This window comes from Eptatretus burgeri, chromosome 11, assembly GCF_056783735.1.
Source record: "Eptatretus burgeri isolate ZD-2024b chromosome 11, Ebu_testis_v1, whole genome shotgun sequence".
NCBI classification, from domain to species: Eukaryota; Metazoa; Chordata; class Myxini; order Myxiniformes; family Myxinidae; genus Eptatretus; species Eptatretus burgeri.
The window spans coordinates 24506074-24532089 of NC_140971.1; the positions used below are offsets into that span (position 1 = coordinate 24506074).

Genomic DNA, 26016 nt, shown 5'->3' on the forward strand with positions numbered 1-26016 from the left:
TCGTAAGAATTTCTTCTTTAATCAGAATTTCATCTTTAATCTGAATTTCCTCTTTAGTTCGAATTTTCTTTATAATTAGAATTTCATCTTCAGTTAGAATTTCCTCTTTACTTTGAATTCTCTCTTTAATCTGAATTTCCTCTTTAGTGAGAATTTCCTCTTTTGGAAAGAATGAATTAAGATTTGGAAAAGAGTCCGTGGAGCTTAGATTTGATGCGAGGTAGGCTAGTGGTGTTCCCATAAACTTGTAAGAATCTAAAAACCTAATACGAGTTATAGGTTTTGTGAATATCATTTTTGAAAATGAAATATACTTTTGACTTGTGTTTGTTATAGCAGAAATATTCCCTGGTGTTTTTGAAAGTTCATTTATAAATAGATGTGTATCATAGTTGGCGCTGTTGTGAAGAAAGACTGGAATAAAAGAAGGTAATTTATAATTAAGATTACAACAGGAATGAGCGGGACCTCTATATTTACCAGTAAGATGACAATGGTCTCTAACTTTAGACTCCTTAATTTCCTCCTCACAAATATGGCAGATATTGTTCATTCTAAATTCTAATTTTTCTTCTTTGGTTAATTTCATCGGTTCATTTGTTTCTTTCATTAATTTAGTGAGTCTTATACAATCCTTTTCTAATCGTTTTACAAACTCTTGTGAAGCATTTTTTCCACGATAATGTTCAAGTTTGTTATACTTTTCTCCAACAGATGATTTGATATAATAACAGAAACCACAAGGAATATGTTTTTGATATTTATTTGTATATGGTTCTTTTGGATTAGGAGAAGCAGTATTTATCTTTTTAAGGATACATTCAAAATCAGCGTATATCACAAATGGGTGCATGATAGATTTATTATAATCTTCAAAATAAATCTTTTCACCAGGTTTAGGCATTGTAATTACAGCTGATTTATGATTACTACAATATTTTGAATGTTGTTCTAATCGTTCTTTTGTATGAAATGAATTAAGACATCGCTTACAAGGATATATTTTGTTTGCTGTTCTGAATACCTGAGAAGAGATTAATCTTGATAAATTATTGATGTATGTGTAATGTGAATTCTTTCCAACACTAAAATATAAAAGGTCAATGTGTGTTTCTTCATTTTTATAGTTGTTTGAAATTTTTAATATTTGAACTTTGTTTGTATCCGTTAATCCATATACATTAATAGAAAGATTATTCTTTTTCTCAAATTTAGGAATATCTGTTAATGGCATTGGGAATTTAAAATCTTTAATGTCCAAGGTATTCTCATATTTCATATATTGTTTTACTCTTTCTGAATTACATTTTGGTGGATGTAAGTGAGCAAGAACAGACCAGAGAAAACAATTATTATCATTGTTCTTAATATTAACAACTGCCTTCTTTAGTTTTATTTCTTTTGGTAATTCAATATAAGAAGAAGCTTTAAGAGGGTTTGATTTTAGAATGTGTATATCTAAAAAGATGATTTTTTATTATTGAATCCACTTCCTACCACTGTATTATCAACATCCTCCTCTTGTCTTGATAGTTCTTCATAAACCCCACTATTCAAAAAATCTTGAAATGATGTTATAAAATGAAGATCTGTTCTCATATAAGGAGTTTGTTCTTCATCTTGTCTTTTCATATTCATTTTCACTCCCATATAAAACTTTAAAGTTTTTATTTCTTTTAATGTCTTTTTAATAAATTTTTCAACATCGGGTTTCACTATTTCAATTGATTCAGCTATTGATGATGGACCGGGTTCTCCAAATTGAAAAATCCTTATTTTTATATGCCCTTTAAATGCCTCATCAGTGTTTTTAATATAATAGTCTCCCTTTACTTTAAACTCATTTTTCTTGTGTTTTTGTGATTGAAGATGTTGATTATAACTACTCTTCAAAACATCCTTTGAACAGATATCACAATGTTTTCTTTCCAACTCAAGAGGAGATATTTGATGAAATAGATTAAATGTGTGTTTGTTGGTTCGGAGGTGTTTTCTATAATGTTTATATTCGTGATTACAAACATCGCAGTACGTTGTATTCACCATATTTATAGAATAAAACTTTGCTTAAACTAAAATTTTCTTGATGAAAATTTCGTTTAATTTATAGGTGAATCTGTGCTTAAAAACATTTTATCCTCCAACTTTTTCACTTAATAAATACAATGTTTCAAGACACAAAAGACAAGTTTCAATCAATCTCTTCATCTGTTAAAGATACTGAGAAATATGTCAAGGATGTAAAATTGAACAAAGATAAATATAACAACTATTGGATAAAAACTATCATGGTAAATAATATGAGTTCTTCAATTTCCTTCAGTGGAAGGGCTTTTAGTATACCTGGTAGAACATCAATTAAAGTATCTTTAACAAAAGTTTCTCCTCTCCTTCTAGTAATATATTCAAAACTAGAAAAAGCAATGAAACAAGAAAAAGTATCAAAGAACAAAAACCTTATGGATGAAGCTTTAGAAAGAAAAGATAAGACCATCGGTAATATGCAAGGAGAAATTTGTATTTTTTTCAACAACCCTAAAGATGTAAATCTTGATGAAATAAAGGATGTTAATATATCAGGTGAAATGACATTTCGTTCAATAGTAGTTAACGATAATTTTAAAATTACCTTTAATATAAAAAATGTTGTCGTTGAATCTGATAATGAAAAAAAGTATATCGATATCGATGGTAATATACAACTGAAAGTATAGATGAATTTCAGTTTAAGTAAAGTTTTACTTTATAAATATGCTAGACTTTCCTGATTCTCCATATGACAAATTTGAGAATTGTCCTGCGTGTGAAAGACAGGGATTAAACACAGAGTCAAAAGCCTATAAACAATGTATATTCTGTGATTATCTTCTAATTAATGATAATAAAAAATATAAAAAGGAAAATAATTCTTTTAGATTTACACCAAAAATGAATTACTTTACAAGATTGATTAGAGAAATGAATGTAAAGTATGAGGATGATAACACACCTTTCCTTACAATGGAAGAAACTGAACGTATAAGAGAAATGTTCAAAGGATTGTTGTTGTATATTATTCATGGATGTAATTTTCAGGGAAATATCAACACAAGATATTGTATAAATAAAATAATGGATTATCTTGAAATTAAACCTGAACTTAGGATAAAATATAGAGTTTCTAAAAAAGCCAATAATAAATTAAATAACCTGTTTTTCAAATATATAAATGAATGATTTTTTACCTATTTGGGAAAATAAGATAAAATTTAACAACCATAAAAATCTCCCAAATTCATTAAGATGTCTCATAGTTGGTTCAAGTGGATGTGGAAAAACCTGCTTACTTTTAAAAATGCTCCTCACTCCCAACTTTTTAGATTATGATAATTTAATAATTTTCACAAAGTCGAGTTTTCAACCAGAGTATCAACTACTCTCACAAGGTTTTAATGCTGGTCTTCAAAAAGAAGATATAATAGGTTTATTTAAACGTCAAAAAAACCTAAATGATTATAACATTGAAGATATAATTCAACTATTTTGTGATACACAGAGATGTAAAAAGAAATCAAATCTTATAACTTGTATTCTTAGTGATAATACGGATGATATACCGTCTCCCCAAGATTTGGAGAAATCAAAAAAGAACCTCGTTATCTTTGATGATTGTGTTAATGAGAGAAACCAAACGGTAATGGACAGCTACTACACAAGAGGGAGACATTCTTCTTGTAATTGTATTTATCTTAGTCAATCGTACTTTCAACTTCCTCGTCGTTCCATCAGAAACAATGCTAATACTTTTATTTTATTCAAGTTAAATTCAATAGATATCAATAATTTTTGGAGAGATAATTGTTCTACATTATGTAGTAAAAAGAAATTTGAGGATTATATGAAGCACACGACTGAAAAATATAAATATATTGTTGTGAAACAAGATGAGATATTAAGGGATATATTTTTTGTTTTATAAACAATTACATATATAAATGACAACTATTATTATAAATCTTGTGGGTAAATCTGCTTCTGGAAAAAACTTTCATAAATCAAGGTTCTTGTGTAGTACAAATGAGAATATTGTAAATTTACTTAAAAAACACCCCGTGATACGCATTGTATCAACAACAACTAGAGCAATAAGACCTGGAGAAGTAAAAGGTGAAGATTATCACTATATTTCAGTGGAGGAACATATGCGATTGAGGAATGAAGGACAAATATTTGAGGAGGTTTCTCTTGGTACAACAAAATATTCACATTGTAAGAGTGAGTTAAAGAAACTAAAATCTGGTGGTGTTGGGATATTAGAAACTAATCCAGAAGGAACGAGACAAATTATTAAATATCTGAGCGGAGTGAAGATTTTATCATTCGGTTTTGATGTTGATGAAGAAACTCAACACAAACGTATGAAAAGCAGAGATGCAAGGATTAGTGAAGAAGAAATTACAACTCGCATTAATGTTAATAAAGAATTTGATGAAATATTTAAAGAAAAGGATTTATTTGAACACATCTACTTGAATGATGAAGAAAAGGAAAATTTCCCTGTTGATCTTTACAATTCATTAAATGATATTTTACAATAAATAAATGGATACAAAAGAAAGAGCAAGAAGATTTAAGGAACATCAAGAGTTGGTTTCAAAAGTTGTAAAACAACAGGAAGACATAAAGAAGAAACGCAGACAGAAACTAACGGGCGAAGAAGCATTTGAAAAAAAACAAGAGAAATTTTTTAAACCACTTTTAAAAACTTCCCAAGAAAAAATGAAAGATGTTTCCACAGTTCCCACAGTAGAATATACTCCTAGAAAGCTTCAAATGTTAAAAGATTTCAGTCAAATGACGGAGGAAGAATTAGAGCATTTAGGAGAATTAGAATATGATGATGAAGGTTTATTTCAACAACTGGAAGAGATTAATCAACCCCCTGATTATATTGTGAATGCTGTTCAAAACAATGAATATTCAGCGGATTCAAAAACCAAAGCAGGACTCATTCCAACAGAACAACCAGCAATATTTCATCTTGTTCAAGAAAAGGTATTGATATTTAATGATGAATTAAGGTTCTTAAGTTCTGCTCAACCCCTGTTAAACTAACTCCGAGATTAATGTTTCTTCTCACAAAAGATGGAAGACAAGGTTCAACTGTGAGGGATGAATCAAAGTATATTGATAAACCATTGGATATGGAAAATAATGATGATAGAGTATATATTGATTTGCTGAACACTCTAAATTATAAGGTTATTCTTTCTGGTAAAAGTAGGAAGAATGAGAAGGAGAAACACATTATTCAGGCTTTAAGTATCCTTGGTTCAGGTATTAGTTTTCTTCCAAATGACCCATCGCAATTAGTTAATAGACTGTTATTGTTGTTCGGCAGTAAGAAGGCTGGAAATAACAATTGTTTTAATGAAGCATCAGCCATTTTAGACCAGTTGATGAACATGAAAATAATTAATAAATCTCAATATAAAGACATTTTAACTCATATTAAATAAGATGAGAAGCACAATCCTGAGTTTTAATTTCACAACAAGCGACCACACATCTTCATTCCCATACCCACTACAACTTGACACAACAAAAGAATATGAGGCATCTTTATTGTCCATGGAGACTTATAATACCTTATTTAATATAACCGAGAAAAATGACAAGTTTAGTTATAATCCGGGAAGTGGATACAAAACGATAACAGTCTCACCCGGAGCATACGAGATTTCTCAAATATCTTCCGAAATTGCTCGTCTTATGAAAGAACAGGGTGATGAACCAAAAAATATTGTTATAAACATTCAAAAACATACTTCAAAATCAACGATTAAAGTTAAAAATAACTACAAGGTTGATTTCACAATTGATAATTCATTTAGAGAGTTATTAGGTTTCTCCTCAAAAAAGATTGAAACTAATGGGACGTTTTACAGTGATAATGTCATTCAAATATCCTCAGGAATAAATTCGGTGTTAATTCACTGTGATTTGATTGATGGTGCTTATAATGATGGATTAAAAACAAATACAATATTTTCATTCAGCGCATACTCAACCCCAATTGGTTATAAATTCAATATGGAGCCTAAAAATTTGGTTTATCTACCTGTGTCAGGAAAAACCATACACAGAGTAAATTTTAGGATAACCGACCAAGATAATCGTGTGATTTCTTTTAATGGAGAAGTTATATCCATCAGAATTCACCTACGTGAAGTTTTTCAATAAATAAATACGATGGTTATTGTGAGGAAGCACGAGTTGGGAAAATATAAAATAATTACAGGGGATGGGATGTTCCTTTCCCCGTACTACAAGGGTGAAGGTATGTATCTTGGTAGAGGATACTATAAACCTAAGAGACAAAGGGGTGTTGGACATCAATTTAGAGGAGATGGGATAATTGATACTCTCATGGGTATTGGTTCAACTATTCTTAAACATAAAGACCTAATTGGTTCAACTGCTTCTGCTGTGGGAAATGTAGCAGGTGCTGTAAAGAGTATAAAAGATGCTCAGAAAGAATCTCATAAATTACAAGCAATAAAAGAAATTAAGAAAGGTAAAACTCAGTTGTCCCCCAAGAACGACAGAAAATAATTCAAATACTTGGATCAGGGTTTCAAAAGTTTTAACATCTTTTTTCCTAAATAAATACAAGTATGGAAGCAATTGATAGTATCTATGATTTGGATGATACTATTATTATCTCAAACTCCACTAAAAAAGAAGATTACTTCAAGGTAAATGCAATAACTGGAACAGACTGGAATACAAATGGTACAAAAAGTTTTGAAATAAATAATCAACAAACCTATTTGAATCTCTCCGAAAGTTTCTTGTTGTGTAAATTTAAATTCACTAAGGCTGGGAATAACACAAACGCTACACTTGTAAATGATTTCTTCTGGAAAATGTTTGATAGTGTGCGATTGTATATTGGAACACAAGAAGTTGAAGCGGTTGATTATGTCTCTGCTGTATCTGAAATGATGAAATTTACACTCTATACATTCAGTGATAGAATGGGAAAGGGGTCTGTCGAAGGTTTTATTCCTGATATGTCAACGGGAACAAACACAGACCCTGGATATATTCAAAGGAAAGGAATGTATAATGATGATACAAAAGCAGAAAATAGTTTTACTGTGGCAGTTCCTCTTAAAGGTATATTTGGATTTTGTGATTATGATAAAGTTCTGTATGGTCTTAAAATTAGATTTCAACTACAAAGGAATGATAATGAAAATAGATTGCTTTTTGGTGTTGGTAATGCTTTTGGTGATCAGAATAAATTTGTAATTGAGGAGATGAGTTGGTATATCAGTGAATATACTCCTAATCTTAAAACAGAAGAGATGTTGAATCGAAGACTTAACTCAAAGAAACCACTCAGTGTATCATACCTCAAAAGAAGATGTCAACACGTTAAACTCAATCAAACTACTTACACGTGGAATTTGGGTGTTCTGGAAGGAAAGCCACGATATCTGTGGATGATTTTTAAAAAGCCAGATGGTGATACTGCGACTGATAAGAATAATGCATTGAGTGATAATGCTAAGGTGAAACAACTTCGCGTTTCTCTAGATGGAACATTTTATCCACGAGATAGATTGGAAATTAATTGGGAAAAAAATGATTTTGCTGAAGCATACAAGTCTTACCAAAAGGTGTGTGAAAGTAATGGAAATAAAGAACCTATTTTGGATATGACAGCATTTAAAAGTTTGTATACAATCTATACGTTTGACCTGAGCGCTCAAAAAGAAACTATAAAGTCTAATCGAGTGGATACTTCCCTATACATTGAAAGAGGAGAGAGTGAAGAAGTTGATACATATTGTTTGCTTTTGGAAGAAACAGAATTGCAGATTAATACAGATAATGGTGTGATGATTAGTCTCACATAATTTTTTGTTAAATAAATGAGTGGCAAAGTACCAACTGGGGTATATGTTAATCAAATCAATCTTCATAAACTATCATCTTGTGTTCAAAATCAAAAGCCTTGTACGATTAACGTTAATACAATTCAGAGAAAAGGAGCAGTAAGAATTGATGTTTTGCTCACAAGAGAACAGGTTAAAATCTTGAATGACACTGGCTCACTTAAAATTAAAATGACAAAACCAATGTTGAAAAAATATTCAATAAGAGAGACGAGTGGAGGATTTCTCCCATTTCTAATTCCTTTATTTGCTGGTTTAAGTGCGGTTGGAGCATTGACGGGTGGTATTTCAACAGCGGTCAAAACTGCCAACGAAAGGAAGGCTCAACTCCAGGCTCAAAAAGAATTGGAAAGACATAACAAAGAGTTGGAGAAACAAATTAGTGGAAGTGGTGTAATTGTAGATTTTGCTGAAAAACTTGAAGGTCTGCCTGATAAAGCGAGATTGTTAGTTGGAGATATGCTTTCTTCTATAGCACAAGCAGGTGTAAAATTAACGAAAAGAGGTAATGGATTATATCTTTCTAATAAATAAATGAGCATTGATGAGTGGTTGAAAGAATTTGGAAAGAATACAACATCAAATTTACAACTTGCCAAATATTGTAAGAAATTAAAAATTCATAATGTGGTTATTTGTATGAGAGATGAATTAACAAATGTGTCGAAACATACAAAGAATATTATTATGAACTTAGAAGATAATGATGGGAACGGTTCTCATTGGGTTTGTATTTTTAATAGTCAAGACAAATATTATTTTGATAGTTTTGGTCTTCCACCACCTGTTGAAGTCATAAAATTCTTACAGAATGGTGTTTATCAAACATTTCAAGTCCAAGAATTAAATTCCAAGTGTTGTGGTCAATTATGTCTATATGTGTTATTTCAACTCAACAAAAATAAAAAATTTTATGATATTATTTTTAATCTAATATAAATGACTTATGTTGGTAAAGATGGTTCTATCTTTGGTGTATCTCAAGAACTGGATATTGATTTATCAAATTATTACACAAAGGCACAGGCTGAACGACATAAATATAATATAAACAAAAATATTAACATGAAAAATGCTTATAAATTAAAAAATTATCCAAGCCCGACTGACGCGAATGACTTGGTGAGATTAAGCGATTTATCACAATATATATACTTAAATAAAACGGCTGTGTATTCTAAAGATACAGAAGTGTTGATATTATCTCCAGGTCATACAGAATTCACAGTTCGAATTAAAATAAATTTTTATAAAGAAGGGCGTATCGTTTGTATGAGAATAGAACAATGGGGGTATGATATGAATGATTTAGGGTATAATTGGTCATTTAAAATTAACCTCGAAGACCTGGAACAATTAAATCAGTCTCGTAAGGAAGAATATTATCCACTTGGTATCGAGAATGAGTTTTGTGGAGCCACGATTAGTAAACAACAAATAAAAGAATTTAATAAGGGTAAATATAATAATGGTTTTGCCCTTGTTTATCTCATGAAAACAGAAAAAACAGGATTATATATAATAAGTAAGGAAATACAAAATGATTTAACTATGGGAAGATGGGGAGGTGTTTCGTGCCATAATATTATTCTAACATATATTTCTAATACATAAATGACAGCAAGAAGGCTTCAAGAAAATTATCATTTCTGTGTTCAAGCATACCTTCAAGAAAAGGGTATTCGGTATTTTAATAAATATGTTCTACAACATAAGAATGAGGTATTTTCAATAAAAGATTGGCATTATGCTGATGTTGATAAACCAACAACTTTAGATTTAATTAGAATGTTAAATAATGAAAAAATTATAAGGTTAAGAAAAGGTAAGGCTCTTTTAGAAATTCAAAAGAAATTTTATTGGTATCCTGTTGTAAAAAAAATTATTTTGGATACAGGAATAACAAGAAATCCTGATGAATATATGTATAATATTCTATGGGGTGTAAACGATTCAAGTATAGTAAGGGATGAGGAAGGAGTTGAAGAAGAGAGGGAAGAGGAGGAAAAGGAGGAGGAGGAGAGAGAGAAGGAGGAAAGAGAGAAGAGAGAGAGGGAGGAAAGAGAGAGAATGAATAAATATCAAAATATGGAAACCAGTGAGATTCAAAAAGAATAGAGGTATTAAAGAAATTAACTTATCTCACCAGGGAGGAATACAAAGAATTAAAAAGTCTATTTACAATACTTTCGACAAGACTATCGACATCGAGAAGACATGTATTTTAATTCAAGTTTTTTCTTAAATAAATGGAGGAGAGAGTGAAGGCATTTCTAAGGATTCTTTATGTTTTAAAAATTAAGATTCAAATGTGCATGTTGGAAACTAAAAAGGTTTTTGCACTCTGCAGAAATTTTTCTCATAAATAAATGAGTTATTGTCTCAAATGTAAAAAGAAAACTAATACTAAAAATATTTCATATATTAAAAGTAAAAATAACAGGGTTATACAAAAAGGTATATGTTCGGTGTGTGGTTCAAAAAAAAATCAATTTATCTCCAAACACAAACTCGGAGGAGATATACAAAAGTTTTTATCAGGAAGTAAATTTACAACTACTGGAATACCAGGGAATTACATCTTCCAGGGTATTCTTTCTGTGGTCCAGGCACAAACTTGGATAAAAGATTAGATGAGGCAGACAATCCTAAATCCTGGAGTAAACCAATCAATAGAGTTGATGAAGTGTGCATGAGACACGATATTGATTATGGGAATACCACAACGTTGGAAGAAAAGCATGAAGCCGATAGAGAAATGTTATATAATTTGTCTCTGATACAAAATCCAACCTTGAGAGAAAAAGTTGATAGGTTCATCGTGAAGAAGATGATTAGTGCTAAATTGAAACTTGGACTTGGAAATTCAAAAAACTTATAGGCTCTAATGATGCCATTAAGACTGAAGAGCAATTAGCTGATGAATTACATAAACCAATATTCACAAAGTTTCAGAGAAGGAAAGTTTATTCCAAGGAAGTTGATTATATCTGGTCTGCTGATTTGATTGAACTCAATAATGATAAGGGGTACAAGTATGCTTTAACCGTTATTGATTTGAGGAGTAGATATGCGTGGGTTGTCCCTTTAAAAAACAAAACAGGTAATACTCTTGTGTTAGCTTTTCAACAGATATTTAATAAAAGTAAGAGAAAACCTAAGAAATTGTGGACTGATGAGGGTAGAGAGTTTTATAACAAGACATTTATGAATTTTTTAAAAAATAACAGTATTACATTATACAGTACCTTTAATGAAGGGAAGGCAGTTGTTGTTGAACGTTTTAATCGTACCTTAAAAGAGAGACTATATAAAAAATTCACACAACTCGGTTCACAACAATGGTTATCTTTTATTCAGGATATTGTGGATAAGTATAATGACACGATTCACACGTCAACGAATATGAAGCCATCAGAAACATTTACAAAATTAAAATATGAAAAAGAGATTAATGTCAGAAAACCTAAGTTCAAAGTTGGTGATATCGTAAGAATATATAGGTGGAAATCTCATTTTGAAAAGGGTTTTACTGAACGATGGACGAAAGAACTTTTTAAAATTGTTGATGTAATAGATACAGTTCCTTGGACTTATAAAATATATGATTTGGAAGGGCAAGAGATTTTAGGTTCATTTTATTCACAGGAATTACAAAAGACAAAACTAAGCATATAATACACCTTTGTGGACACTAGAGGGACAAGTCCGAGGTGTATTACAGTATATAATGTGTGTCAAGGGGGACGTTCTTAGATCTGTGAACCCCAAACACAGAATCCTCAACTGAATAGTCAAGGCTTAACTTTTGTTTGTGTGTGTGTGTGCAATGGGAGCAATAGGTTGGCGCTTCACTCCCTCCTACTATACACCGTTGTGGACACTCGAGGGCCAAGTCCGAGGTGTATAACAGTATATAATGTGTGTCAAGGGGGACGTTCTTAGATCTGTGAACCCCAAACACAGAATCCTCAACTGAATAGTCAAGGCTTAACTTTTGTTTGTTGATGTGTATGTGTGTGTGTGTCCCAACCCTCACATTCAAAATCTCAACCCCAACCCTCACATTCAAAATCTCAACCCCAACTCAATCCTCGCCCAACACAATGTCTTTTTCAAAATGAGATTTCCACCTATATATATATATATATATTTTTACGTTTTTTTTCTTCTTCCAATTCTGTCTTTTAAGGCTTTCAGGTTTGATGACGTAAAAAGGGGAGTAAGCCTGCACTTTCTTCCCAGAACTTTCTTGATCTTGCTCCCATCAAGCACCATCCGACAAAGAACTACATCGATAGGTTTAGATCCCAAAGAGTGATAGCAACTCCAAAAGTCTCCAAAATATAAATAAATAAAATAATAATAATAATAAATAAATAAATAAATAAATAAAAGCCCCCAAAAAAGTTTCAAGTGTCCAACATAAACCCAACTTTCCAAGTCTTCAAGGTATAACCACATTCCCGTTGAGTTTCCAAGATATGTATCACATTGTGAGTTATCAATCCAGAACCCACATTTCAAGTATTCAAAGTAAAACCAACTTACAAAGTCTCTTAAGGATAACTCATTTACTGATTTTTCAAAATTTGTGAGTCTCCAAGGTAGGCCCCATATTTAGAACCATCTTGGCAGAACCCTTTTCCTGAGTCTCCAAGGTAGTTATTTAAACCATCAAGGCAGAACTCATTTACTGATTTTTCAAAATTTGTGAGTCTCCAAGGTAGGCCCCATATTTAGAACCATCTTGGCAGAACCCTTTTCCTGAGTCTCCAAGGTAGTTATTTAAACCATCAAGGCAGAACTCATTTACTGATTTTTTCAAAATTTGTGAGTCTCCAAGGTAGGCCCCATATTTAGAACCATCTTGGCAGAACCCTTTTCCTGAGTCTCCAAGGTAGTTATTTAAACCATCAAGGCAGAACTCATTTACTGATTTTTCAAAATTTGTGAGTCTCCAAGGTAGGCCCCATATTTAGAACCATCTTGGCAGAACCCTTTTCCTGAGTCTCCAAGGTAGTTATTTAAACCATCAAGGCAGAACTCATTTACTGATTTTTTCAAAATTTGTGAGTCTCCAAGGTAAAACTTGTATTCTGGCTCATCAAGGTATAACTTGTTCAGTGGGTATTGTCTTGATAACTCACAATGAGTACTATTGCTGTAAAACTCTTTTTCAGGATTTTGCTGGTCTCCAAGGTATAACTCTTTGGTTGGGTCATCAAGGACGAACTCGTTCTGTGGGTCTTGGTCGCTCATAAGGTCTTCAACCAAGCCAACAATTTCGCCCCAAGTTGTAGCAAAAGCAGTATTTTCATTTCGTATTTCAGACACAATTTCCTGTGAGAGAAAATAATAATGTATTAATTAAGTTATTTAATTATTAAATGAGTATGCTTCAATCAAAGTTTGAAAATAGGAAAATAAAAAATCTTACCTCAATAGATAAGAGGTTTGAATCCAGTTCATCAACTTGAAGGTTTAGTTCCATAGAAGACAGAGAGTTCCAAGGAACACCAAAGTCATCCCACTCAAGGTCTTCAACCAAGCCAACAATTTCCCCCAAGTTGTAGCAAAAGCAGTATTTTCAGATACAATTTCCTGTGAGAGAAAATAATAATGTATTAATTAAGTTATTTAATTATTAAATGAGTATGCTTCAATCAAAGTTTGAAAATAGGAAAATAAAAAATCTTACCTCAATAGATAAGAGGTTTGAATCCAGTTCATCAACTTGAAGGTTTAGTTCCATAGAAGACAGAGAGTTTGAGACAAGCACACAGAACACCATTGCCAGCAAGAACAAATGTTTAAAATGGAGCCTGGGTTTGAAGCTTTTATAGAGAAAGACTGGTGGGTGTGGTTTCCTTTGGAAATTCCCTGGGCAAGCCTAGGCAAGCCTTCATTGGGAAATTTTTCAAAACCATAACATCCTGTAATTTTCTAGTGATTTCTTTGTGAGTCAGAGATGAACTGGAAATGATGTAAGAGTGGGCGGGGCTTAGCAAAAGTAGGCGGAGCTTAGGAAAAGTGGGCGTGGCTTAGAAAAAATACCTTATGAAAAGTGGGCGGAGCTTAGCAAAAGTGGGCGGAGCTTAGGAAAAGTGGGCGTGGCTTAGAAAAAATACCTTATGAAAAGTGGGCGGAGCTTAGCAAAAGTGGGCGGAGCTTAGGAAAAGTGGGCGTGGCTTAGAAAAATTACCTTATGAAAAGTGGGCGGGGCTTAAAGAAAAGTGGGCGGGGCTTAACAAAAAATAACCTGTGGCTCAGGAGGTGGTCAAACAAGAGCATTAAGAGAAGTTTATCATTTCGTAATGGCACAAATGGGGTATCTTAAAAAATATAAAGATTCAAATGTTTTGTTTGTCAATATTTTAGATGGGGATTATTGTGCAAAGAAAATTAAACTATTGAAGGAATTTGAGAATGAACAAATCTTTATAGGTTCAATGAGTGAGCTGTTCAACCCCCAGGTGTTCAATTCAATGAGGTTCAACCTCCAAGTTAAAAGGGGAGACAAATAAATATACCTTGGGATAAAAAGGGGATTTATTTTTAGGGAAAAAAAATATAAATCGCTGAAAATCCCCCATTCATTTACATGGGGAAAAGTGAGCCAGAATCAGTATTCTTTTTTTTTTTTTTTTTTTTTTTTTTTTTTTTTTGTATACCTTGGTCGAGGCTCGTATGAGAGCTAACACACAACTCACAGCAAGGAGGCATGAGACAAGAGGGGCGGGAGTGGAAGGGACAAAACATTGGGGAACAGACACAGGTGAACTGTGGAAGGGAGAGGGATGGGGATGGGACGGGGAACATGGCGAGGGGAAGATGGACATTAAAGGGACTTTCAGGAAGGAAAGCAGGAGAATTGAAGGAAGTGGGCTTGGGTGGATTATCGGGGGTAGAAAAGATCGAGGATTTGGATGGGGGAAGATAAGAGGTGGTGGTGAACAGCTGTTTTGAAAGCCTGAAGGGAAGAATGGGAAAGAATAGAGTGAGGAAGTTTATTCCAAAGGCGGGAAAAAGAGGAATGAAAGAGTGAAGATGAGCAGTGATTCGTGATTTTGGTAGTTTTACCAGAAGGGGGTTGTTGGCGGACCTTGAGCGCCCTGTGGAAATGTGGTTGGGACAAATCGCAGAGAGAGCAGGGGGGGCAAGGCTGGAGAGGAGTCGGTAGAAGACAGAAAGACCACCGACCAACCTGCGGTGATTGAGTGAGAGGCCCAAAGACTCAGCTTCATTGCGGGAGATGCCAATGATCTTTAAAGCCCTGGTTTCGACAGCGTGAAGTCGAGAAAGGTGGGAGGCAGGAGCACCAGCCCAGAGGGGAGAGCAGTACTCCATCAGGCTACGGACAAAAGCTTTGTAAGTGGTCAGGAGCTCAAGAGGGCCGAGGAAGGACTTTGCACGACGGAGGATTCCCAGTCGGCGACTGGCTTTTGAGGCAAGGTTGGAAATGTGACTTTCCCAGGAAAGGTCATGGCAGATAGAGAGACCCAGAAGCTTGAAAGAAAAGACTTCTTCCAGAGGATTGTTGAGAAAGTGGATGGGGGGGTTTTCTAAACGGTCCTTTCGAAGAGACATAGTCAGAGTGTGAGATTTGTCTGGATTGAAAGACATGTTCCACGTGTTGGACCAGTTTGTGATTTTATCCAGATCTGCAGTGAGCGAAGAAGCTGCTGCTTGCCGGTCTGAGGGATGACAGATGGTACGGCAGAGGGTGGAGTCATCGGCAAAGAGAAATAGAGGATTTTCCAGAGAGTCCGAGAGATCATTGATGAAAACCAGAAAAAGAACAGGGCCCAGAACGCTACCTTGAGGAACTCCAGCCTGCACAGGAAGAGGGGATGAAAGAACTCCATTTAGGGCCACACGTTGACTGCGACAGGAGAGGAAGTCTGCGAGCCATGAGTGGAGATGGCCTTGAATACCATGGGAAGAGAGTTTGGTGAGTAGGGCAGGGTGCCAGACTGTGTCAAAAGCACGTGATATGTCCAGGGATACGGCTCGGATTTCCTGTCTGGCATTGAGGACCTCCATCCATTGATGGGAGAGCAGAAGCAGCATATCCAGGGTAGAGTGACCTGGTCTGAAACCAAATTGATGATTGGAAATCAAGCCATTGGAGAAGAGGAAGGATTTCATGTCTGAAGCGATGATGGATTCCATAGTTGGATGATGGATTCTTACCCTACTCACCTCAACATTACCTTCACAACGACAACCACATCGCCGAGAACAGGATCTCATTTGAAAAAAAAACAAAATCCTCAACATTACCATCACAACAACAACTACACCGCCTAGAACAGGTTCTCATCTGAAAAAAAAAAAGTTCCTCAACATTACCTTCACAACGACAACTACACCGCCTAGAACAGGATCTCATCTAAAAAAAATTAATGTTACTTCAACATTACCATCACAACAACTACACCGCCTAGAAGAGGATCTCATCTGAAAAAATAAATATTACCTCAACATTACCTTCACAAAAACAACTACACCGCCTAGAACAGGATATCATATAAAAAATTAATATTACCTCAACATTACCATCACAACTACACCACCTCGAACAGGATCTCATCTGAAAAAATAAATATTACCTCAACATTACCTTCACAACAACTACACCGCCAAGAACAGGATCTCATCTAAAAAAAAAAAAAATTCCTCAACATTATACCTCAACATTACCTTCACAACAACAACTACACCGCCTAGAACAGGATCTCATCTACAAAAATAAATATTACCTCAACATTACCATCACAACAACTACACCACCAAGAACAGGATCTCATCTGAAAAAAATTTTTTTCTCAACATTACCTTCACAACGACTACACCACCTAGAACAGGATCTCATCGAAAGAAAATTAATATTACCTCAACATTATACCTCAACATTACCTTCACAACGACTACACCGCCTAGAACAGGATCTCATCAAAAAAAATTAATATTACCTCAACATTACCTTCACAACAACAACTACACCGCCTAGAACAGGATCTCATCTAAAAAAAATAAATATTACCTCAACATTACCTTCACAACAACAATTACACCGCCTAGAACAGGATCTCATCTACAAAAATAAATATTACCTCAACATTACCTACACAACAACTACACCACCGAGAACAGGATCTCATCTGAAAAAAAACAAAAAATTCTCAACATTACCTTCACAATGACAACTACACCGCCTAGAACAGGATCTCATCGAAAAAAATTAATATTACCTCAACATTATACCTCAACATTATACCTCAACATTACCTTCACAACGACAACTACACCGCCTCGAACAGGATCTCATCTACAAAAATAAATATATTACCTCAACATTACCTTCACAACAACAACTACACCGCCTAGAACAGGATCTCATCGAAAAAAAATTAATATTACCTCAACATTACCTTTACAACAACAACTACACCGCCTAGAACAGGATCTCATCTAAAAAAAATTAATATTACCTCAACATTACCTTCACAACGACAACTACACCGCCTAGAACAGAATCTCATCGAAAAAAAAATTAATATTACCTCAACATTACCTTCACAACAACAACTACACCGCCTAGAACAGGATCTCATCTAAAAAAATTAATATTACCTCAACATTATACCTCAACATTACCTTCACAACAACAACTACACCGCCTCGAACAGGATCTCATCTAAAAAATTAATATTACCTCAACATTATACCTCAACATTACCTTCACAACAACAACTACACCGCCTCGAACAGGATCTCATCTAAAAAATTAATATTACCTCAACATTATACCTCAACATTACCTTCACAACAACAACTACACCGCCTAGAACAGGATCTCATCGAAAAAAAATTAATATTACCTCAACATTACCTTCACAACAACAACTACACCGCCTAGAACAGGATCTCATCTAAAAAAATGAATATTACCTCAACATTACTTTCACAACAACAACTACACCGCCTAGAACAGGATCTCATCTAAAAAAATTAATATTACCTCAACATTATACCTCAACATTACCTTCACAACAACAACTACACCGCCTCGAACAGGATCTCATCTAAAAAAAATAATATTACTTCAACATTATACCTCAACATTACCTTCACAACAACAACTACACCGCCTAGAACAGGATCTCATCTACAAAAAATAATATTACTTCAACATTATACCTCAACATTACCTTCACAACAACAACTACACCGCCTAGAACAGGATCTCATCTACAAAAAATAAATCCGAGAAGCGAACGTAGAATTCTTCTTACATTTGCTTCTGACTTCACCTATAACTTGTTCACAACTGTATACGCAATTTCCGGTTACTTTGGCCTGGATTCGGGTTCAGCGATCAAATAATGTAAATCACGATTAAAAATTATTTTTTGATGATGCGGGAGATATCTTTATTAAAATAAATGGAGGAAATAGACACCATGTCTGATATTATTTGGGTCTTTCATGTCTCCGACGATCCCTTTATCTCCTGGTGTAACAGTTTAACTACCCCCCACCCCTGGACAACTTTCCCCCTGGGGGAATAGAATACATTTACGAAAAAATAGAAAATGGATAAAAAATAGTATGTAAAGAACATGATAATAGTATGTAAAGAAAAGAAGAGATATATATTTTTAGTATAAATCTATTTTTGGCCATAGGGGAGCAAGTTATCCAGGGAGGGGGGAGACTTATCCTAGGACAAGTACCCCCCCCCGGGGGGGTTGTCCAGGGGGCGACTTATCCTGTTACACCGGCATGCATCATTCCCCATGCCAAAAACCGGAAGCAAAAAAAAACCGGAAGCAAAAAAAATCGGAAGCAAAAAAAAACGGAAGCAAAAGGGTCATAGCCAACGACACGGATTCCAAATTGCCAGAGTATTGTGTTGTTGTTGTTGTTGTTTTAGTTTTGTTTCCTATTCTCTCACGTGCACGCGTTAAGTATGAAGCTCACTATGTTCGCTATAAATTTCAAATTAAATTAAGTTGTTTCTCAAAGGTAGTCTGAGGAGCATCCACCTGTAGACAGACAGAAAAGTGAACTAATTGCTTCAAACTTCATGTGGGGAGGGGGTGGTAATCATACAGAAATATGCAATTTGGTATCTGTTTGTCTGTCTGACCGTGATACATTCAGTCGCTCCTTATCCAATCTCATCCAAACTTGACAGGACTAACAGTCACACGATGGAAGTTGTGTATCGATAGCTTATCGTGGCATTTTTTTCTAGGTCGCTTCTAATAACAAAGGCAGTAACAACACTAATAACAATAGCATTATATTTTTATGTTTGTGGGGGGGGGGGTGAAGGTTTGTACAACTCCTTAGAACAGAGAGAACTGGGTAGAGTAGTATGGTCCATGTTCAAATAGATAGTCCATCTCAATGTGATTAAGTAGGGAAATGTAGCTTAAGAATTGTCTTGTTTGAATGTGCACCATACGGGGGATGGTGTGTGGAAATAATTAGTTTGGGATCAAGGTGAAAACAATTGTATGTATAACCTCTTGTATGTCCCACCGGATGAGGGGCCTGAAGTGAGGCCGAAGCAAAGCAAGAGAACGGCGGAGCTTGGATCGCCTTTCGTGTCACTACTGCTGTTTTACACTAAACTGAAAGGGAGGAAACCCGACGTTCTTGAGGCATATGCTTATCATGTCCCCACAGCTGAACGGACCTGAGCCTTGATCTCCCGTAATCTACAATGTATACCCCAGAGAGGATAATAACATGACTCTTCCTGCCGCTCCCATCGGGAGTGGGTATACTAGTTAGACAAACACAGAGGTTGCAAAAATAGAAGGATGTAATTGGCCAGGGTTTCAGCAAGTAGGCAGGCAAAAACATGTATGGTGGTGGGAAGAGGGGAGGGCTTGAATGTGCTTGTGTGAGACCAGTTGATTTTGTGATCAGTGGTATGTGTGCATCACTTACATTTCAAATTTGATGCCATAAAATACATTTCACATTGCATCGTAGGTAATGTCATTGTGGATAAGAAAGCTGTATTACTGATGTGTCCGAATAACAGGCTATATTTTGGACCAGTGTAGTTTAATGGCTCGATTCTTTGCTTTGAGACTGAGAGGTCAGAGGTTCAAACCCTGAATATGTCATACTAAAGACCACCCAGTATAAACCCAACAAAGAAACTGCTTGGGCAGCACCGACACTGTAAATAGAGTGTGGTGCAGGTCTATATTGGTTTGGCAAAGTTTAAATTCCCAGCATGTCGAGCTGTGACTGCCTGAATATCAATAACTTGGCAAAACCTCAGTAATGATGCCAAGTTCACCACTCAACCACAGATGTGCATATGCTAATGAATAACTTGACTTTCATAGAGAGACGGACAATAACATTAAACAAACTACACCGGCACTCAGTGGAGCACATACCTCCACCAGGCTGAAGAGTTTACGTTTTGTAGCCCACTGATAAGTCGGATCTGAATCTGGATATTAACCAAAATCTAATCGACTTGTTCTTGTCACATATCCAGCTCATCCACAAAATTGCCCGAATCCGTCCATAACTTTTTGAAATATCGTGTTATATATCGCTTTTGGCCTCATCTCTCAATGGTGAAGAATCATTAAAATAATAATAATAATAATAATAATAATAATAATAATAATTCCTCATATGCAGATCCAGACCTTCACCAAGATTGAACCAATTCGTTATTCTCACACACCCAACCTGTCCATCAAGTTCCGTCTGAATCCGTCTGAAACTTTTTGAGATATCGTGCTCACGGACAGACAAACAGATAGACGGACAGACAGACGGAGAGGGGTGAAAATATAACTTCCACCCAACTTTGGTGGCGGAGTTAAACAAAGACAAGATAACTGTACAGCAGATAATAAACAATGACAGAGATATTTTCTTAAGATTATCTATTAGAAAGTTCAGTATTTACAACCTCCAATGGCAAATTCTGGAGCTCATAATTGGCAGCGAGTTCAAGGCGCTGGAGTGATTGGCACTGCCCAACCTCAGCAGGCAAACGGAGAAGGCGGTTGTAGCTCAAGTTTAGTTCTTCCAGCTGCCGTAGCTCACCTGCACACAACAGTGAGATGGGATTTATGGCGTCAAATCTATTTGCCTTTCTCGGAACCTTTGTTCCTCCGAGTCCCGGGTGTACGACCCATGTCATATTTCCACTCCTATCGAAATAACTAACAGAGTTCCTGCCCTACGTGCTACGTTCCAAGCATGAAACATGTTCTTCTGACAAGTCCCTTTATTTGGGTGGTGTATATGCAACTGACCGCTGCCTTGATCACTCCCAAAAATAAAAACATCTTGCCTTAGGTATATGAAGCAAAAACATGTGCACACTGCTGTGTGCATATACAATACATCGTGGTTGTTATATAGCTTGGATAATTCCAACTGCGCCGCAGCTCCCCGCCCCCAAAATGAAGAAAATACCAATACGAGCGAAAAAAAGAAAATATTTTTCCTAAAACTTGATGGAATCAAACGAAACTTGCACAGGTACAACTTCATGGTGCCCTCATTAATCCCTGGAAGTTTCAGCTTGCTCGGTCATATCCTCTCAGGTGAGTGGATGAAACATACAACATACATACAACTTGTACTTCCCCTCCATTATACTGTCCATGGATGGTCACATGTGGCACTTTTACAGAAAATTAATGAACCCAGCTTCATTGGAAAAGGAGACCGAGGAGATCGCTGGATGGCACAGTCATAAATTTTCACAAGAGTAGAAAATACGGAAAGAATTGCAAAGAGATGATAAGAAGCTCCATCTGATATCGGAGGGGAAAAAAAATTAAAATGAAAAATTTAAATTTAAAAGCACTTCCATGGTCAGAATAAGTATGCAAATTGGGAGACTCGATTGCAAAACTTCACATATTCGTCCGTCGTCCATGCGATGAAACATCTCTCATGGGGGGGCCTCACCGATCTCTGGTGGAATCTCCCGCAGACCATTACGAGCCAGGTCCAAGGAGCGGAGCGAGCCACAGGATCCAAGCCAGGAAGGGAGAGCTCGCATGATGGTGCGGTGGACACTCCAACCCCAAAGGTCTCCAAGTTTTAAAATGGATCCTGGAAGGACCTGGTGAAAAATGAAATGAGCAGTATCCCATCCAATTGGATATTTACAATTCTGAGTTAATAAGTTTTGTTTACAACTTTAAATTGCAACATGGTTCAATAAATTGTGAGCCACATGAGCCATGGCCACTGTGATATTTCCTGTCCACTCAAATTCCTATAAAAACGAATCTTTCCTCCAAAGTCCCTTGATTGTCACTTTTAATCTCAAAATTTATTTTTTCAATCTTCAACATCAAAATGCATACATAATGTGTAGATATACCGGAAGTATAAAGCACATCACTGCTGCTCACCGTCCACTTTTCATTGATAATTTTCAGGATAAGCCGGCCATCTTCACAGAATACTTTTTTCTTCAACTCCGCAAGCGTGATGCGTTCCTCCCAAACACCCGTCAGCCTGCAAGTCCGTTCACTTACATCTCATGTGCACTCAACTTTGCACTGCATACATGAAAACCGATGTTTATTGTCATTAAATTCCACATTCACAGAGCATTTGCCTTATTTATTTATTTATTTGTTTGTTTATTTGTATGGAGCCTGCAGCTGCTTGGTTGCATCATTTTCTGAGGACACGGCTGTGCAGTGCATCAACCAGAAACAGGGCAGTGCCCCCTGTTTCCAGTTAGCTCACACTCATTGTTCTGACCTCGGAGGGATGACAGGCTGTCAACCCACCTGGTGTTAATTCAATGGATGAAAAGAAACTTGAACTGAAGACCCAAAGATTTAAGCCAGCCACATTTTTACCATTAAGCCAACACCAGGTTTAGCATTGTGCTTTTATATGCCACTACTTCATATTTATATAAATGGCTGTAATTATTCCCACCTTCATGTGGCGGTAGAAGGGGAATATTTTGGGCACAAGTCTTTCACAAATCAACTGATCAAGCCTGACATTCAACAGGCAGGAATATGTGATAAGACCAGGGTGCCGGCGATAGTTCACCTACTCTCCATGAAAGCTGTGGTGGCAGATGGGACACGCAGCGGTGTTATGCCTCCTTGCCCTGCCTGCGAAACACCAGGATGGTGGTTTGCAGCTAGGTTGGGATTCAAACCCAGGTGAGGCGAATCAGTGGTGAGTGTGCATACCTCAAACCTATTCTACCAGACCTCTTAGGCCTCAAAAAAAAAACAAATCTAGAAGAATCATGGATTATAAAACTACTTGTCTTTTCGCAACCACTTTTGCTGATCTACACTAGTTAATGTAAAATGGTGAAGATTATAAGGTAGTGTATCGGACTCACATTTTGGCTTCGTCATTCCTCAACAGTTACCATTCTGATGTGTCACCTAACCAAAATGAGAAATTTGTTGGTAGGGGGTGGCTGAATGGTGATCCCAGAGGTTATGAGATAATATCCAGCTGAAGGCAGCAATATTAAAGCATTTGGAAATTCCAAGCATTTGGAAATCGAGCTAGTCTTCGGAGAATTACCATGTTGCTCATGGATTTCTGGTTAAAACCTCATCTACTTGATTAATGACCCTCGGGCAGCATTTGATTGATGTACCTGATCTGGTGTGCACGTGTGATGCCAGTTCGAGCATTGTGCTTTGGCCTGAACGCTCTCGAGGTAACTTGGGACGGGGCACAAAAACGCCAGGTATGAAAAGGTTGCGTTGCCCGTAATCCACCTAACTCAAAAGATAAAATTTGGATTACGGGCAACGCAACCTTTTTAACGCTACCTGCTGACCCACGCTACCCCCTAACACACGCGCCCACGGACTTTGACAGCTTATCGGGTTAACTTATCTCTTTCACACAACGGATATTCAGGCAGGGCTAGGTCACTATATTGAGCTGCCTTGTAGTGTAAGCTATCTAATTAAAAATTCGCCAAAAAACCTATTATTATTATTATTATTATTATTATTATTATTATTATTATTATTATTTTAAATACATAATAATCGAGGCTCATGGATGAGCTCGTACGAGTACACTGAACGGATCAAAAGGAACACTAGAGAGAGGGGGGGGGGACACCAACAGCAGAGTTGAAGGCCAAGATAGAGGGAGACTTGGACAAACAATAGGTGTGGGGAGGAATGGGGGGTAGGAGAGGATGCATTTGGTGGACAAGATGGATACAGAAGGAAACTGTCAGGAGGGAAACTGGAAATTTGGAAGGAGGACGGATCGGGGTGGGGGTTAGCGAGGGTAGAAGAGATCAAGGTTTTGGATCGGGGATGATCTGAGATGGCGGTGAACAGGTGTTATGACAATGCATCATGCTGCGAATATTCTTTCACCCCTAAATTGTCCTACTCCATACCTTGCCACAGTCGTCCTCTTCCTTTGTTCCTTCTCCCTCGCCACCTCATTCTCTCTCGCCTTGATTCTGCTCTCCCACACAGCTCTCACAGAGGCTACGGCGATCCAACCTCCTCCACTCAGCACCAGCATCCCGTCCTTGGTGTTCCGCTCTTTGATCTCCTCGCCAATTTCTCGACCAAGCATCCCTTCTTATCTCGTTAATGCTCACTCTAATTATTATTATTTTTACTCCCTCCGTCACTCATCCTCTATAACCAACACCTCTTTGTCTCATTGCTCATTTGTTTCCCTTTATTGCTTACCTGGTGATTCCTCAAGCACGTGTCGTGCTTCGACGAACATTGCTTGCTCACTTGTCTGGACAGGAACCCTCGCTGCTTTCCTTCTGGACTGCAGACAAACAAAAAGCTGTTAATTTTCATGAAGAATGTCTGTCAAGCTTTAAGACGCAAAATGCTGCCACATATTATGAACAGCCGCTTGAGCCAAAGGTACCTGGGATACCTGTTGAAAGTCATTGTGTTGCTTCAGTCATGTTTTTCAGTTCATTTTACATTGCAAAGTCCAACACATCCCCAAATTTCAGGGTGAAATCTATTTGTTACGTACGCAAATATGGTGGCCCAACTCTTCAGGCGTGCATGAATTTTCACTCCACTTGCTCTGACCTCTTCCCAAACTTCTATCTATCTCTCCACAATCCCCCCCCCCAACTCAGAAATTTTCTTCATTTCCCCTCCTGCTCTCTCTCTCACCGAGCTTTCGTAGTCAATCCCAGCGAAAGGTTACTTTAATGCCACACCTGCCAGAGCATCCCGAGGGAAACCAGAAGGGCACTCGGTAGAGTGTATACATCCGCCCCGCAATGCCTGATCCACGACAACATATCGGGCCCAATACATTTTTCAAATTTCATATTCCATATCACTTTTAGCCCGATCTCTCAATGGTGAAGAATCACTTTAAAATTAAATAATTCTCATATCCAGATCCGGATTTGGAGGTTCACTAAAATCGAAACAATTCTTCCTTGTCACACACCCAACACGTCCACCAAGTTTCGTCCAAAACCGTCGACAACTTTTTGAGATATCGTGCTATATATCATTTTTGGCCCAATCAATGGTGAAGAATCACTTTAAAATTAAATAATTCTCATATCCAGATCCGGATTCGGAGGTTCACTAAAATCGAAACAATTCTTCCTTGTCACACACCCAACACGTCCACCAAGTTTCGTCCGAAACCGTCCACAACTTTTTGAGATATCATGCTATATATCATTTTTGGCTCAATCAATGGTGAAGAATCACTTTAAAATTAAATAATTCTCATATCCAGATCCGGATTCGGAGGTTCACTAAAATCGAAACAATTCTTCCTTGTCTAACACCCAACACGTCCACCAAGTTTCGTCCGAAACCGTCCACAACTTTTTGAGATATCGTGCTATATATCATTTTTGGCCCAATCAATGGTGGAGAATCACTTTAAAATTAAATAATTCTCATATCCAGATCTGGATTCGGATCTTCACCAAAATCGAACCAGTTCGGCCTTATCATAACCCGAACATGTCCACCAAGTTTCGTCCGAATCCGTCCACAACTTTTTGAGATATCGTGCTATATATCATTTT

General features: G+C 36.3%; 1 protein-coding gene across 9 annotated transcripts in view; it reads right to left on the reverse strand.

The window, feature by feature from the left end:
* LOC147016673 (uncharacterized) overlaps nucleotides 1–26016 on the reverse strand; it is a 107279-nt gene that overhangs the window by 43056 nt on the left and 38207 nt on the right. For all 9 annotated transcript variants that reach the window (XM_085845570.1, XM_085845578.1, XM_085845572.1 and 6 more), the window contains 4 exons: nucleotides 24376–24767; nucleotides 22376–22481; nucleotides 21924–22080; nucleotides 20911–21047 (listed from right to left, as the gene is read on the reverse strand). In XM_085845570.1, coding sequence (XP_085701696.1) covers nucleotides 20911–21047; nucleotides 21924–22080; nucleotides 22376–22481; nucleotides 24376–24560 — 585 coding nt within the window. In that variant the 5' untranslated portion in view covers nucleotides 24561–24767. The remainder of the gene's footprint in view (nucleotides 1–20910; nucleotides 21048–21923; nucleotides 22081–22375; nucleotides 22482–24375; nucleotides 24768–26016) is intronic.